This window comes from Thermobia domestica, chromosome 9 (genome assembly GCF_964235325.1).
Source record: "Thermobia domestica chromosome 9, izTheDome1.hap1.1, whole genome shotgun sequence".
In the NCBI taxonomy this organism is placed as follows: domain Eukaryota; kingdom Metazoa; phylum Arthropoda; class Insecta; order Zygentoma; family Lepismatidae; genus Thermobia; species Thermobia domestica.
In genome coordinates, this window is record NC_137462.1 from 119,576,853 (window position 1) to 119,595,247 (window position 18,395).

Below are 18,395 nucleotides of genomic sequence, written 5' to 3' on the forward strand. Positions count from 1 at the left end.
CGCCAGTGGCGTATTTACGATTTTGTTTTGGGGGAGGGCTTTGCTAACTTTCGGGGAGGAGGGAGCTTTGTCTGAAAATGTAAAAATTCTGCAAGATATTTCATATACTTTACTATAGTAAGTAAGATTTCGGGTGGGGCTTAAGCCCGGAAGCTCCCCCCCCCTAAATACGCCACTGACTGCCGCTTATAAAGTAATCATGCTTGGCACCCTGTCCAATACGGCGCCAAAGACATATCTTCTTTCTTCTTCTCCACTTAGGTAGTTGCAGCCATCCTTAGAAAAAGAATCTAAAACAATATTCACGAATTCAAGATGGTTCACTATGTTAACAAATCAAGTAATCTTATGTTTCTAAATAATCCACGTAACAACTTTACCACTTAAAAATTTTAGCATTTGTTTGTAGGGTCTGGGAGGAACAAGTGAAACACAGTGGTTCGTGATGAATGGTGAGTCTGAGTGGATCACGTAAAGTTGACCCACAAAATTACAACTCTCAAAATTAGATCCATTCGACTCATTTGACCCACACTCCATCTCTGAGCATGGATAATGTTATTAAGAGGGTAATGTTAATGTTATAAATGTATGAAGTCCCTTACAGACTAATATCAACATTTTTAGATAATGCTATAATCACTAGATTCACCATACGTTATCATATTTTTAGTCCTAGGGATTTCGTTGTCAATCAGTTCAGGTAAATTAATTAACTTATTAGGTAATGCATTCGACTTTTTTTTTTTTTTTTTTTTTTTGGTGAACGGAAAGTGTATCAAAAGGAAGGAAGTGTACACTACAATAATTAAAATTAACGTTAAAATGCATATAGCATTACAGCATGAAGTCGAGCATATGGAACTTACAGCCTCAATTATTACTCATCAAAGTACTTTGAATCTAATTATGCCCATGACAGTTAAAAGGATCATGCTTCTATGTCACAGCACTCCATGTGTTCACTAACAAGAATTTATTTTCTTTACAAAGTTCCATGAAATAACATTAAAACAATGTCGGTACTTAAAAATATTTTAAACATATGTTATTAGAGGGTATTGGGAAAGCCGCAATTATTCACAAATCACTATAGCGAATTATGTAAAAATTATATTTTTCATTCTTTCGAACTAATGGAACCTATCGCACAGACACAAGAATCATTGAAAATCAAAAATCGTTACGTTTCGTACAATTACAGTGAATCACTGACAACCAGTCAACAATGTATTGACCATAAAATTACATTGAATTGCTGACAAACTGTTCCTTTACAGTTGTTCAATTATAAAAATGTGTAACAAGAGGAATACGATTGATATTAAAGGTATTAGCAACAAATAAAGACTATTTCAGAAGACGTACAGTTTCAGAAGACTTACAGTTTACGGATATCGCTTTCCGGGTTCGCCTAGGATTGGAACTCCTATGTGATTATCAAGTGTTCAGCACTTATTCTCATTCTTCTGTTATACAAATATCTATTAGGACGGCAGATGGTACATTGATGTAAACTGTAAAAGAGTAGCTTAGCAAACAAGAGTATATGCATTTCTTAAATATTTTCCTCTCTCTACATATATAGTGGCAATTCTTAAGATTAGGTCGATCTAGGGCTTACTTATCAGATTCTACCGGCACACATATTATATTCAGTCCGGCACACATACTTCAGGCACGAACTCAGAAATATCCATTAATGGCAGAGATGGAGATCTAGAAATTCATTTTCTCATACCCAAGGATCTTATAAAATAGAGGATCTGCCCATACAACAAAATCTTGAAGCCATACATCACAGTTTCGCCATCCCTACTCTGCCCACTCCGCCCAATAGAATCGCAATGCTTTGAGCCAACAATCATGGCGGAAACGAAAGTATCCAATCAGACGATGGCAAAAACTAGAGTAGCCAATCAGACGTGCCGATGCTCGGTTGTTTTTTGGCTTCATCGGTTTGATAGGATGAAGATACATATGGGCAGACTGTATTTATAACATCCTTGCTCATACCCGAATTAGCTATTATAAAGATATGAAAATTATATTATTTGTTAAAGTCTGTAATGGAAATTTAGGTCTGTATGAAGTGCATAGTTTCAGAGCTAAGGTTGTCCAAAATCGCAAAGAGATAAATTTCAACAGGCCCTATTTCGAATTCGAGAAACTGTGAATGGTGGTCCTTATCAGCGTAAAGTGAGTCACGCATACACAATCCAAAAGTGCAAATTTCGTCAATGTTCAATGGCTGTGCAGTGTATTCCATACATAATGTAATTCTCAGATATGCTCTCAATAGAGTTTTCAGAGTTTTCAGGTATTGTTTGATTTCAAGATGAGTCCAAACTAGGCAAGAGGTAAGCTTTGACAACAATGGACTAACAATGCTTCGGAGGGAAGTCGGAAGCTTTAGGAACCGGCAGCTCTATTGTCTTTTGTGTTCGGAATAACGTGTGTTGCAATGTATTTCGTCACGGTATGTTTAACGTTTTTTTTTCACCTATAAACGTGAAAGAGTACATCACATCACACCTTTTTCAGAATACGAGAGATCGTGCTGCTGACGGTCTTTAACACCTCCGACATCACGCCAAAGGATTCCGTGTTCACTGCTGTCAAATCTTCTCACACTTTATAATGGGAAAATGATTGAAAGACAGCAGTAAAATACTTAAGACTAGGTAAGGAAAAGTACTTTCATGTGAACTATTAAAAAAGTTACAGAGCCAATATGGAATTGTTACCATTGATTAAACTCTGTGCCTAGACAAGTTAGTTCCGTTTCCATTTGTTTTATAAAGAGGAAACAAGACTCACGCATCTTTAAGTCCCTCGAAGTAATTGTACATGTTCTGTTTTTCAATCCTCTCCACAGTTATTGAAACCGGAAGTGATAATGGATTGCTATCATTTCCAGTTTCAGTAGAGAATTAAGGTGGATATAAACTTTATTCTTGAGACGCTTAATTGCAGAAAACTGTTTCTCGCTATCTATGACTGTATTTGCTCTATGATGATTAACTATAAAACCGGAAATGGTTGATTTCTACCACTTCCGCTAAATGGATCACCTTCACCAAGGAACTCGATTTCTAACTTTTGGCCCTCTAAATCGTGGCCAAATTTGATATCGATCCATCAAGTAGTTCTTGAGGTTTGCTGTCTCCCGAACAGCCGGACAGAGAATATAGGTGAAATACATCATATGATGACCGTAGTATCTGGCATGAAGGTGCTTTTAATGTCCTTTACCCCGTCTGTCTCACTTGCCTTATTAGTACTGTAGAAGTATCCAAAATTTGGTTGTTTTTCGGTGTTTATGATGGGGGGGGGGCGCAGTGGTAGAGCGTTCACCTCCGGTGCTTGGGGTCCCTGGTTCGATTCCAGCTCGCGCCGTGTGGACTTTGTGGTGGACAAACACCGTGCTCGTGGGTTTTCTCGGGGTTCTCCCGTTTCCTCCCACTTTCTTCATTCCACCATTTCACTCATTTCTCATTATCACCGTCTCCTTTAGCCTAACCGGCATATCCGTGGGACGTTAAACTTAAAGATTTCATTTCATTTTTTTTCGGTGTTTATGATACTGTAGCGTCCTTATTTGCAACACTGCATGACAAGTGTGGAATTGTAAGTCTTCGTTTCACATGAAGATCTGAAAATATAAAACTTTGTTAGGTTGGCAACACTGATAACCTTGCAGTATCACGCAGTATCAGCGTTTTTTGCTTATTAGTTTAAAAGTTACAAAGTCGCATCAAGATACAAGGTTCACCCTGAATATATCTCCTTAAAAATGTAAAAATTTAAAATAATAGGAATTTTGAGGTGGGTTCCATCATATAGGCTACGCACATAGCATGGAATACATATTTAATAGAGAGCTGGTTTGTTTGTGGAAATAACTTTCTTCTTAGTAAATATACGAACTTCATTATAATAATTAGTTTTACTGAGAATTGGGTTTAATTAATTTTGCTTTCACCTCTTCTACAGGCTTAACTATCTTTCCAATTTACTGCTGACAGTATCTGTAATTTGAGACGCCACAGAACTTCATCCTCTTCTTGACAATGTTTGTTTATTTAATTGGGTTTCCATGTTATGTAATATCGTAACTGTATATTTATTTAACGTAATATGTGTTTCCATTTTACTAACAGCATTTGCGCAGGGTTCTTAAATTATTCAGTCACGTAGAAATTTTGAATAGTGTATGCTTCTTATTTATTTGAATTATATCTTTGGCCGTACAAATTCTTTACTAATTATCTAAATTAAAATTTTGTAGTCTCATTACTTGTATATTATACACTAGTTAATTTACATAGTATTCATATACCGTATATAAATCTTAATCTACCTATGCTATGGTGCAGTTTTAATTCTTTGTACAGTATTGTTTACTGTGTATAATTCTGTATGAGAGTTCTAACCTTTCTCGAATTATTCACTTCCATAGCCAGAATTCTCCCACTTGATGTTTTTGGCGGAAATACTGGGTGTGAATAAAGTGACACTATTGCCAGAAGTATGCAAATTAATTGCACTAATCCATATGTAGTTAACATGTACGTATTACATACGCAACTAATGGGTGAATTAATGATTAGCGGTATTCTTAATCTTACCTAGTTTAATAATTATGAATGTTTAAACATGGAAAGTCTTTCTGTCCAAATGTCCCAGGGAGAGGAGCTTCTTTTTAAACTGTCCAGTCCCCCCATCCCTTACTTTGACTGTTATGATTTCGTTCCCTATACCGCAGCTATTTATATAATGATTCCAAAAGTAGCGGATGTCCCGATAATATGCATTTGCTGTTGTGTTCAAGGATTTCGTTTCAATTTCCGGGAATTTGTGAATCAGTTAGATGATCAAGGACTCGAACTCGCTTGTTAAGTTATTACCACCAAAGATGAGGTCACGATATGACATCCGGAATGAAATCAAGGCGTTGACAACACAGGTTCTGCCAGCCAACTTCAGAAACATCGTGTTCAGCTGTGTTTGAACACTCAGGAAAGACATTTCCGGGCATCTCCTGTGACAAATTCATTTTTTATATATATACATACAGATATGGCATGATAAATGTTAAATTTTGTTTTATATTCTCTTCTCATGCTTTTGTTTTAAACCAAAAGTTTCCGGAGGTACCTTCGAGTGAGAAACCCTGTAGTAATAAAAATATAGCACCGGTTCTGAAATTGGAGTCAATGGCTACTAGAAGTTCACTGCTTAGGCTAAAAGGGGGCGTTTACTGATTTTGTTTCAAAAGTATCATTGTTTTATTATAAAGCTATTTGGATACGAGGAAAACATAGAAAGTGTTGTACGAGGAGCGATCATTACATTTTAAGCCTAAAGGTGACGTAACAATTGTGCGATGGCGAAACTCGATGAAACGATTGCATTTATCCTTCCTTACCATAAAAACAATAGAGTTGGATGGATAAGAAGCTGGAATCTGCCCTGTTAATTATCAGCTTTAGATATAACGGTCCTGTGCACAGGAGCATTGTCTTTGCAGTTTCCGTTTTTCATAGAAGTCTGTGAAGGGATGCGATATAACAACATTTACATTGCATTTATTATTGTGTAATGAATTGCGTATCTTTAAACGTTGATAAATACTCTCTACATTATCTTCGAACAATCACTTTATCAATAAGGAGTTTATATCATGTAAGGCTAAAGTCCAGTGTTTGATACCTAAGACTTGAGTGAAATAGTGTTGTCCACGATATTTGAGAAATTTCCCGTCTTATCTCGCTGTTTTGTCTCGAATTTGAAATTTTGACTTCTCGTCTCGTTTTCGGGACGAGAATCTAGATGAGAGTTAAAAAAAAAAAAACTTTTCATCTCGTAAGCAACACCACTAACGTTAAATAAATGTACAATAGTTTGTAAATATTTATAAGTATACTGATATTTGAAAGTATTAATATATACTTGTTATTTTCATCATTATCATCGTAGTTATTCTTCAATTACCGGCGGACTATCTGCTGCTATATTCGTGCGCCACGGTCTTCAGCTGATCTCTTCGTCTTCATGTAGCAATTTTGTATTTCAACACCGTTAATCAACTATAGTCTCTTTTGCTTCTCTCTCTTTTTCTTTGCCACAGGATCATTTGTAGCACCCCTCATGGTATAATTATTTCGTAATCAACTTCTCTTCCTTTTTTTTTTAAATTGCAAGTACATGTAAAATTGTTTTATTGTTCCTCACTATTTCTAACATTTTCTACATTCTTCCCTACACTCACATTTCGACTGCTTCCAGTCTTTTTCTGTCAACTTTGCTTAGTGTACATGTATTTGCCCCATAAAGTACAAAGAATGAATAAGTATGGATGTATTACAGATAGATACGATTTTTAAAAAAATAATTTAAGAAGTACTGAAGAATTGTATATCATTATCATTACTATTATTACAGACTAGAAATACTTCGATCTAATACTCATGGTGTATTTTTATTGTGGATTGGCAACTCTTAATTTAAAAAAACATACGGATGAAGTAAAGGAAGAAAAGTGGGGAAGCAAACACCATTCGGTAGCTTCAATCCGTGAGTTGGAACTATCTGGAAAATAGCCAAAAACTTTTACGTGACTAACCCAGCACCTAACAGCGGTTGAGCTTCATGCCTCGAATACAGGAATGATTAGTCAACAAGATCGGTTTTTGTAGAAAAAGATCTGTCTTTTTCTTATTTTCTTTTTCCGCGGTGGAATCTATCGTCAAAGTAGAAGAGGAAGAAGAACACACACACACATATATATACACAAGGAGAGAAAAAAGTAAGAGATCACATAAGACTATATAGTTACTGTTCGAGGTGTCAACCAATAATAATGAGGCAACGTTCACAGCAGCAAAATCAATATCCTCAAACACATACTCACACACACAAACGCAAACACACTCTCACACTTCTTCTTTTTTCACATGTGAAAAGAAAAAAAAGATGAAAAACGTAAGAGAAGAAGGAAGAAAGTAGTGTTATGGTTTTGCTCACAGTTTACTTTCGCCATTAACTTCAGATACACACACACACTTACATTCCGCAAAACTTTGACAAATTATTTCTGGCTTCTGAAAAGATAACTTAGAACAATACAAAACAACAACAACAACCAAGTTTTAAAATGATTGTGGGGAGTGGTCGGGTGAAAACTTAACTGACGGTCTAACAAGTAGCTGTGGAAGTCAAAACCGCAAATAGGTTATTTGTTATCCGAGACTTTTTTTTTTTTTTTACCCTAGCATAATGTTCAGACAGCTCTTAATAGAAAACTTTGTTAAACAGAACATACATAACCTTCGGTAGCTAGAAATAGCAAAAAAGGTTTAAAAGGCAACTCACTCCCTGCAGAATAAAATACTCATAAATAATAAAAAAAAAACTATTGACAAGATACTTTCCTGCTTCGTCTCTTTCTCATGTGGTTTGCACCACAGATAAACCCAAAAAAAAAAAAAAAAAAGGTTTTAACATTATTATACAGGCTTGCATTAGCGTAAAACTATAATAATTAGGATTATGAACCCAAAGAAGGGTGTTTTCAAAACTTGATTCATTTTTTTAAATATGTTTACATAATCTAAAATTATAAGTCGTTCAGGATAGTACTATTTGAGAAACATAATTGGTTTCATACTATTGCCACCTATATGACAATTCTATGAAATACTTCAAAGCTCTGCATCAATGTCCAAGTGTCAGTTGTGCCTTTAGGTTGATTATATGAACTACATTACAAATAATGTTGATCTTAAGGGAAAACAAACTAATGTCTATATTATATCAAAGTTGAGTAACTTTTACGTGTGTCGGAACGTTTGAGATACTGAATATTTACGGTAAAACCGCAAAACCAATTTTTTCTTCTAGGACATTTGCGGCTCTATTCAAAAGTCTTCCTTAGACAGAGGATATTTACGGTACACAGCATGCAACGTGCATCAAAAGCATGAAGTATCTTCCATGCACATAGACGATAGTTTACTCAAATATTATATTAAATTCGCAATGTTAATATACAGTGTGTTTGAAAAAGAACTCCCTAGTTTTAATGTGTCCTAGAATCTGTGCAAAGTGACACACTATTCTAGTTTGTGGTGTTTGATTTATCAACTCTCCAAGTTTGGCTCCCCTGCAGTTGGCAGATCTGCTTGACCTTGAGACGGCACCAGTGCTGTTTTTTTCCTCTGTTTCCTCAGTTTAGTGAGGCGTGCAGTTCAGAGCAACTCAGCAACAATGTGTACTCCGCAACAGAAAGCGCAGTGTGTTATTTGACTTGTGAAAACTGAGTCAGTTATTACAGCGCAACGTAATTTTAGATATCAATATAGTGGTGAATCACCTACAGCAAAAACTATCCGTCATTGGCTAAAGAAATGTTGGTGAATACCTGGCGGGAAGTGAAATATCGTCTCGACGTGTGCAGGGCCACAAATGGATCCCACGTTAAAGTCTACAAACATTAAACAAAACTTGAAGGAATTCTCTTTCATGATATGTACTCATTGATGTAAGTTTTCGTTCATTTCCCAAATAAATTTATACTTAAAGCTAGGGAGTTCTTTTTCAAACACCTATATAAGATATTGCACAATAGCAACTGTTGGGAATAGGAGCTGGCAACATTGTGCCTTGTTTGCAGTTCAGCTGCTAGAAGAAGAAGAAGGACTAGAAAGTTGTGGCCGCATGGTGCTTGTAGAAGCTATTTTCTTGTGTTACGTTCTTTTGTGGAAATAAAAGTGAATAGCTGGGAATAAAAAAGGTTTCATTCCTCTAAAGTGTAGATCTTTTGATTTCTAACATCTGGCGACTGTAACAGGACACAATAGACCATGGAGGAAATGAAAAAACAGCGTAAAATCTTGAGAGCAGCATTCACTAGGTTGCATAAGAACTGTTCGGAACTGTGTAGCGCAGAACTTAAAAACGAAAGTGATATTAGTGGTACATTTCAAGTGTTAGAAGAGAAATACATGAAAATGAAGGAGATAGATGAGAAGATAATGACATCAGCAATAGAAGATAATTGGAGCGAGAAAGAACTACTAGAAGAAACGGAGCAAGCAGATAAGTATTCTTTAAAATTCTACCAAATTAAAAACAAGGTTGAGGCTGCGTTGCATGCGTGTAAAACGAACGAGAGTAGTGGTAGCACGAGTAGTGAAAGAAACTTTAAACTTCCAGAAGTGGAAATTAAGAAATTTGATGGTAATTTGAAAAACTGGCTTCCGTTTTGGTCACAGTTTGTGCGCATAGACGAAGATAAACGGATTCCTAATGTAGACAAATTCCAATATCTCATTCAAGCTATTGTACCGAACACACGTGCACGTCAGTTCGTAGAAAGTTTTCCCCTGTGTGAAGATAACTACCCGAAGGTTATTCAGGGTTTGAAAGCGCGTTTTGGACGTGACGATATGTTAGTAGAGGTATATGTTCGTGAACTTTTAAAGCTAGTGTTTCATAATCTAAGTAACAATGGTAATCTAGAATTGATAGACCTGTATGACAAGTTGGAATCTCAACTTCGCGCTTTAAGTACTTTAGGTGTCACAACAGATAAATGTGCTGCCATGCTGTATCCCCTTGTGGAGTCATGCTTACCTGCTGAACTATTGCGTACGTGGCAGAGGGACAGTACAAACAGTGCAGACGCAACTTTAGAAAAACGTTTGGAAGACTTTATGTCATTTTTGCGGAAAGAAGTAGAAAATGAAGAAAGAATAGCTCTTGCTGTGTCCGGGTTTGATATACAAGACACCAGTAATGTGGGAAAGAAAAAGAAAGAACGCAGTAATCGTTCCGATTTTGTACCAACTGCCGCTGAATTAGTTAATTGTAAAAATAGTGCAAAGTGCATTTTTTTGTGATCAATCGCACGCAAGTGAAAACTGTGTAAAAGCCTGTAATTGGACATACGAGGAAAAAATAAACATTTTGAAGGGAAAGGGATGCTGTTTTCGGTGCCTTAAGAATTCGCACAAGAGTTCAAAATGTTATGCTAAGTTGACTTGTAGTGCATGCAAGGGGCGTCACGTTAGTGTTATGTGTAGTGGCAGAAATAAATCTAAGAATGCGTCAAGTAACGGTGATAAACAGACTCATGTGAAGCATGTTATCGAAAACACACTGACAAACAATGAACATTCCGAAACATTTTTACAAACATTGGTAGTAAAAGTGAGAGGGCGGAATTCAGAAAAGAACGTCAGGGCGATTATAGACACTGGTTCACAGCGATCTTATATCTGTACTAGCTTAGCGCAGGAAATGAACTATGAAGTATTACGAAAAGAAACTGTAGCGCACGCTCTTTTTGGAGGTGTATTTTCAGAACCATGTGAACATGACTGTTTTCGAGTTAGGCTAACCAACCTCAATGGTGATTATGCATGTAATTTTGAAGCACTGAATCAGGATGTTATTTGTAATAGTGTTACATCAATCATAGATGGTCCTTGGTTATCAGAGTTACGGGAAATGGGTATAGAAATATCCGATAATCAACCTGGCCCAATCGCAATTTTAATAGGAGCGGACATTGCCGGTAAACTTTTCACAGGTAAGAGAATTGCTTTGAAAGTTGGCCTGATTGCTATGGAGACATTGCTCGGCTGGGTTTTAATGGGAAAAATAAACAGGAAGGATTCTGTTAGGTTTTCTACAATGCAAGTCACAACGATGTTTTGCAAATCAACACCTGTTTCAGACTTGTGGAAATTGGATGTTTTAGGCATAACCGATCCAGCGGAAAAGAAAACGAAAATGGAGGCGCAACAGAAAGTAATGGAATATTTTAACCAGACAACGACCATTAACGCTGACGGGAGGTATGAAGTAAAAATGCCTTGGCTAATGGAACATCCACCTCTCTCCAACAACATAGATACCTGTAAAAGAAGACTGAAGAATGTAGTTGCTAGATTGAAGGCTGAAAACTACTACGAAATGTACGAGAAGGTTCTGAAAGAGTGGGAAGATGAAGACATCGTAGAGGAAGTTCCTGCGGAAGAGATAGAGAAGAAAGGCTACTACTTACCTCATCGTCATGTTGTTAAGATGACTAGTAGTACGACGAAGATCCGTCCAGTATTCGATGCCTCAGCGAGAGAGAAAAATCATCCATCTTTAAATCAGTGTTTAGAGAAAGGAATCAATTTGATAGAAATTATTCCAGCGATTCTGACACGTTTTAGATTGAACAAGTTGGGAGTTGTGTCGGACATAAAGAAGGCGTTTCTACAAATTTCCCTGTGTAAGAGTGACCGAGACTATTTACGATTTCTTTGGATAAATGGAGAAGGTGGTATAAAAATATATCGTCACAAAAGAGTAGTGTTTGGCGTGAGTTGCAGTCCTTTCCTGTTGGGAGCCGTAATAGAGCATCATCTTAGGCGAGCACTACAAAAGTGTAATGAGGGTCAGAGTAGTTATGCTAAGGAAGTCATTTTGAAGTTATTGAATAGTTTTTATGTAGATAATTGTGTCACTAGTGTCAAAAATGAAGATGAGCTTCGTCAGTTTAGAGAAGAAGCCACGAACTTAATGGCGGAAGCAAAATTCGAACTTCGAGGGTGGGAGCATACCTCTTTAGAAAACACACTAGAAGAGAATAGAGTTCCTGTACTTGGCCTACAATGGGAAACTGTTTCAGATGTGTTGGAATTACGACCAGAATGTTTTGAGGGTACAAAACCTGCGGTTGTCACGAAGAGAATAATTTTGTCATTTGCTAACAGAATATTTGATCCTATTGGTGTCACGTGTCCAGTAACGTTAAGCCCGAAAATTCTTTTACAACAAGTATGGTCATCGAAGGTAAATTGGGACGAAGCGGTACCAAAGGAAGTTGAGAAGAAATTCCTACAATGGATCAAAGAGTTGCCTCATTTAAAGAGACTTGTCTTTCCAATATGGGCTGCTGGAGATTGTAAGAATTGGAGCCTACAGGCATTCTGCGATGCTAGTGAGAGATCGTATGCTACGGCTGTCTTTCTCAGAACTGAAGAAAAAGGACAAGTGAAGGTGCAATTGATACAGGCGAAATGCAGGGTTGCTCCGATGAAGAAGTTAACCATTCCTCGACTGGAATTACTGGCAGCTACAATTGGCGCAAGGTTAGCTACTACAGTGAGAGAAACATTGGATGTTGAAGATGTACCAATTTATTTCTGGACAGATTCTACCACCGTTTTAGCATGGATTAAGCGGGATATGCCATGGAATACCTTTGTGTGGAATCGAATACAAGAAATAAGAAGATTAAGCAATTCAGGCAACGAGTGTTGGAAATTTGTTCCAGGAACCATGAATCCAGCTGATCTGCCCTCACGAGGATGTTCACCTGAACAGTTAGTTGCGTCAAAATGGTGGGAGGGTCCAGACTGGTTAAGACGACCAATAGAAGAGTGGCCGGAGCAGAAGTACACTTATCAAGAAGAAATAATCTCAGAAGAAAGAAGAAAAAACATTGTATCTGTAATGATTAATGCCAAAGAAGAAAACCGTGATTGGTACTACCGCCGTTTTTCAAAATATGAACAGATAATCCGCATGGTTGGTTGGATCAAGAGATTCATCTTCAATTGTCGTAATGGAAAGAAGAGAAGACAAGGAGAATTATCGGTAGAAGAAGTGACAGCTGCTGAGAAAACAGTCCTTAAACTCGTTCAGAAAGAGTCATTCGACGGCGTAGAAGACCAAAAGTTGAAGTCACTATGCCCATTTGAAGACAAAGATCAGATCATTAGGCTGAAGACGAAAATTGTAGAGCTTTCAGATTCAGAAGTGTTTCGGTATCCTGTTGTATTACCAAACGCACATCCTGTGGTCAAGCGGTTGATTCATGACAAACATGTAGAATCTTGTCACGTTGGAGTGCAGGGTCTGATGAGTCTTCTCAGAGAAAGGTACTGGATTATAAGAGGAAGGCAAGGCGTTCGATCCGTTGTTAGAAGGTGTGTCGTCTGTAGAAGATACAACGCCAAGAAGATGGAGACCTGTCCCGTGGCCTTACCAGAAGATAGAGTTAAGGAATCAGCAATCTTTAAAGTCACAGGATTGGATATGGCGGGTCCAGTAATACTAAGAGATGGCAAGAAAGCATGGATTTGTATCTTCACATGTGCAGTGTATAGAGCGGTACATCTAGAATTAGTATCTGGATTGTCAACGGCCGATTTCCTTCAAGCGTTGCGGAGATTCGTCGCTAGAAGAGGACGTCCATCAGTAATCTACTGTGATAATGGTACCAATTTTGTCGGTGCAGAGAGCTTGTTAGACAAACTCGAGTGGGAGAAGATAGAAGCGTACACCACTACGAAGCGTATCAAATGGAAATTTATTCCTCCCACATCACCTTAGTGGGGCGGCTGGTGGGAACGTCTGATTAGACTAATGAAACAGTTGTTGAGAAGAGTACTTGGAAGAGCTTCCCTGACTTATGAAGAATTTAACACAATTCTTTGTGACTGTGAAGCAGTTATAAATTCCCGTCCTTTGACATACGTTTCGGAAGAAAGTTCTGATTTTGTGCCTTTAACTCCTCTAATGTTCCTACAACAGAATGCTGAAATTGGAGTACCTGACATTGATGTCACAGAAGCGGGGAGTCTACGAAGAAGACTGAAATACATTCAGGATATACGGAAGATTTTACGCAGTAGGTTTCGAAAGGAATATTTGGGACAGTTGGTTCAACATTGGAGAACCAGAGTAAATTGTAAGAAGATAGAAGTAGGAGAGGTTGTTCTAGTGGGAAACGACAACTTAAAGCGGTTGGAATGGCCCCTAGCACGTGTTGTGGAACTTATACCTGGCCGTGATGGAAAAGTTCGTCTGGTGAGACTAAAGACCGGCGCGGGGATGATGGTGAGACCTCTTCAACGTATCTTCCCTTTGGAAATCAGGTCAGAAGAAGCTGTTGAACAGAATGTACTTAAGAGAAGACTGGTGGTACGAGAACCGAGAAGTGAAACTGATCAATGTGAAGGTGAAAAGGAATCTCAAATTATCACTACTAGAGCTGGAAGAGCTGTGAAACCTCCCAAAAGATTGTCTCTTTTTACGTATTGTAATCCACAGTTTTAATGATGGGATGGTTGAGTCACTAGTTCCCTTACGTGACTCAAGGTGGGAGGATGTTGGGAATAGGAGCTGGCAACATTGTGCCTTGTTTGCAGTTCAGCTGCTAGAAGAAGAAGAAGGACTAGAAAGTTGTGGCCGCATGGTGCTTGTAGAAGCTATTTTCTTGTGTTACGTTCTTTTGTGGAAATAAAAGTGAATAGCTGGGAATAAAAAAGGTTTCATTCCTCTAAAGTGTAGATCTTTTGATTTCTAACAGCAACATTGAACAATATTGATAGAGTAACGGCGGCTGAAGTGGACTTATTTGAAGAGGATCACTGCTAAGCTTACTGATTTTCTGTACTTCACATATGAAAATATTTGTGAATCAAAGAGGAGGAATCATTACGTTAATTATTGTTTTGATTATTGTAGTTGTAAATTAGGCTGACTGGTCGATAGATGTATTTTGTATTCATTATTGGCTATTACTAGAATACTAGAGTATGTTCTAGATCTCATATATTCCCCCGTGGTAATTTGTTCGTTAATCATTGTTTATTTTAAACGTACTGATTCAACTCTACTTTAAAACATAGTATTAATAGTAAATTTTAAAAGTCATTGGAGGCTAATTTTGACTTCGCTTCTTAATGTTTGGTAAGGTCTGGTGTTTGTGTAACCGTTGAAATTGTCTATCCATTTTTTAACCGCTGGAAATATCTCTTTCGGCTTGAGGAATAACGTGTTATTTCGAACAGTACCGCAAATATCGATACCACAAATGTCGTGCTTCCATTTTCTTGTTTCGTGGAAAATTGTTTCGTTAACACACTATACATATATACGAACTTGCCAACAAGGGTGGATATTGTCCCCATTTGTCCTGTTATCATTGATGGGTTTCAATCCAATCAATACAATTACTTCCGTAGGTTGGAGAAAGGAATATACCAAGTTTCATTCAAATCGGATATTTTTTCTACGAGAGTTATCGTGAAACAAACTGACACATAAATGCTGTTGAATCTAATTGTGAAGTTTGCTACAATACCTAATCAACTCTATATTTTAAAAGATCTGAAGATCCATCTTCCCACAAACAAAGCTCGCTTATGGAATTCTGGACTGCGACGTTTAATCCAACGATCATAATTGTTACCCATATCTCTAAGACCCTGATGAATATTGTTCTCTGGCATTTTGTCAGCCTAACCAAAGGTTCCCTTTCCATAGTATCTATTATCTTAGATATCTTCATCACATTTATCTGCATGTTATTCGGTATCAGCCTCAGCTATTAGCTACCCTTAATATTAATATCTTTCTTCTTTTACGTCTCTTTTGTCCTTCTCGTTTGCTATTATATTAATTGTACTCACGATGGACTTTTGTATTAAATGTACAAAGGCAATTTTTAAACAGAACTCTGCTACTAATATTCAGTGCAACGATTGTAAACGAATATATCACATTAGTTGTATTAAACTTAATAAGAAATACGTCGGGTAGTTAAAATTATCTGACGAAAGTTTGATGATGAATATTTGCGATGTAATGAATATTTGAAACCGTACAACGTAGTATGACAAGTGGGATCCCACACGATATTGATTTAGATTGTCCATCTGGCAGTGAATTGTATGAACTTTTACCGTCTATAAAAACAGAAATAGACACTTTGAAACATATAGTTAAAACGACCGAAACAGATCTAAAAAAAAACTTCTTGATTCATTACACGAGAAATTGGATGCAAATGCTAAACAAATGAAAAGCAGTCAAGAATCATTAAAGTACTTTTTTGGATGTTATTGACAGCTTGGTTAGCGAGAATAAAACATTACGTAAACAAATCTATGTCCGGAATGTGAATCTAGATGATCTGGACTAATACGGTCCAAGAAACAAGGTGGAAATTCACGGTATTCCTGAAAGCCAAAACGAGGTGTCTATGATATTGTGTCTAAAGTCGGTCATACTTCGGATATGAACATTGTATCTAATACAATCGATTGAAGAAATTTCGACAAGAAGCTCCAATAACGATTGTTAAATTTATCCGAAGATCTGATAAAGATTTATTCATGAATTGGAAAAAATAACTCTGAACTATCGAAATACAGGTTTGAAGCCTGAATCTCCAATTTGTTAATCAAAACTTAACTAATTTGAAAAATCTATTTTAGTGGACTATGCAAAATCAAAAAATATACTTATAGTGGATTGCTCTGGTAATATTAAATTACGTAAAAATGCTGCAGACAGTCATGTTCATGTAATAAAGACTATGGGTGATATGAAGAACTTAAAGTAAGATGTCATTATATAACTGTTTACGGTTAATTTATGGTTAGTTTCTTAACATTCAAAATTTGCAAGTAGCTTTGTCATTGAGTAATATCATTTCAATTTAATATCAACATGTTTGAGGCTTAAATACCAAGATTAGTGAATTTAATCTTAACGTTGTAGCCTCAGAAATTGATATTATTTCTGTTATTCATTCCCATGTAAACAGTTTCGAACTTTTCGATGATAGATATAATGTAATATGTCAAAGCAGAATTGCTAGAAGTGATGGTACTCTGATTAGTGTTAATAAGTTGTTTATAATCAAGTATTTGATTGTCAAATTGAATATTGACAATATTTAATTAGTAGTTATGGAGGTTCAACTTAAAAATGTAAATATTATTGTTGTAAATTGTTATTTTATGCCAAATACAAGTATTAATATTTATTTACAATTTTTCGATCTTACAGAAGAAACAGCAAGTGCCAATAATAATATAATTTTGTCAATGAGTACCGGTAACTTTAATATTCCAAATATAACGGATAAACATGGATTTCATAAATACTGCACTGATCGCACTAGTATTTAACAATTTTATGTCGATTTTGAATTAAACAGTTTATAATAAAATTAAAAATGACAATGAACTTACCATAGGTATAATATTAACATGTTTTCAGTTTGTTAATGAGGTATGTGAATGTGATTCTCCATTAGTCAGGCCTGATAAACATCATCTTCCCGTATATTTTGAGAAGTTTTGTCTTGAGATATAATTTTGGTAAAGCAGATTTTAAGAATTTGTATCAATCTTTATTCGATGTTGGTTAGAATATTATATGAGTGCGTAAGAGCCCAAATAGTGCTTTAAATTGCTTTTAAGACGTTTTAAGTAACTCAATTAGGAATAGTGTTCTTAATAGAGGTAATAAGAGCAAACGACCTTATCCTTATTATTTGACATTGGATATAAAAAAAGTCTTAGAGCAAAAGGAGTATTATAGGAGGAGAAAATCGTATTCTGTTTTTTTTATTATTATTTACAAAAGCTTAAGGAAATTTGTAAGGTGACTAAGAACTTAATTAGTAGACCTTACAAAATGTATATTAGAGAAATTGAAAGCTCAATCGAAGCTAATTCAAATACATTTTGGATTTTTTTTAAAGAATAAAAGGAGAAAAGGTGTGAGTTCAGATATTAAATACCATGGTGATAAACAATACTGCTCACTTGCTGACATTGCTAAAGCTTATATTGAGTTTTTTGTTTGGTATACATTAAGAATTTAACTAATAATAATCCAATTGTTCCTTATAGCTTATATCAAATGTATTACTGAAAGTGATTATTTTGATTCTGTTGGCAAATTGAAGCCTAAAAATGCTAGTGAACCAGACAATATTCTTTCTTATATTTTTAAATGTTGTCTAAATTATTATGTTTTCCTCTTTGTTATAAATTTATTCTTTTTCTCTGTACTAGTATCCTTCCTGTACTGTGGAAAGCTAGTAAGATTATTAAAATAACTAAGTCTAGTAATCTAGATGTAATTTTAGATGATGGTCCCATATCTATTATTTGTACTCCTGCATAAAATGTTGAACAAATTTTATATAAACAAATCTTTTTACATGTTATTCTTAGTTTTTATCAGCATGGTTTTGTTCCGTTTAGATCTACAGTTACAAACTTCTTAATTTCTTCACAAATAATTCCCATTGCATTTAACACTAAGTACTCTTATATTGATTATATAGATTTTAGTAAGGCATTTGATAAATTAGATTACGCTATTTAATTAAAAAAAAGCTATCAAATTTTAAACTGCCAGATAATTTACTTATTTTTTTTTCGTTTTATTTAACTGGTAGAAAACATTTTGTTGTCTATAGGCATTCACGTTCGTTTACTTTTAGATTTAGGCTACTACTGGTGCTCCTCAGAGATCTAATTTGGAACCTCTTTTTGTTTCTTGTGTTTTTATCGAATATGGTA

At 35.9% G+C, this 18,395-nt stretch overlaps 2 protein-coding genes across 2 annotated transcripts; both read left to right on the forward strand.

Moving 5' to 3' along the window:
• Nucleotides 1-10,080: 10,080 nt before the first annotated feature.
• On the forward strand, nucleotides 10,081-13,398 carry LOC145660973 (uncharacterized). The gene has a single exon (XM_081726423.1). The coding sequence runs from the start codon at nucleotides 10,081-10,083 to the stop codon at nucleotides 13,396-13,398; it is 3,318 nt and encodes a 1,105-aa protein (XP_081582549.1).
• Nucleotides 13,399-13,431: 33 nt separating this feature from the next.
• On the forward strand, nucleotides 13,432-14,124 carry LOC145660974 (uncharacterized). Its single transcript, XM_081726424.1, has one exon. It carries the CDS (start codon nucleotides 13,432-13,434, stop codon nucleotides 14,122-14,124), a length of 693 nt encoding a protein of 230 aa, XP_081582550.1.
• The last annotated feature ends 4,271 nt before the right edge of the window (nucleotides 14,125-18,395 follow it).

Coding starts and splice junctions, on each gene's coding strand:
- LOC145660973 (XM_081726423.1), top strand. CDS start 10,081: ATGTGTAGTGGCAGAAATAAATCTAAGAATGCGTCAAGTAACGGTGAT.
- LOC145660974 (XM_081726424.1), top strand. CDS start 13,432: ATGAAACAGTTGTTGAGAAGAGTACTTGGAAGAGCTTCCCTGACTTAT.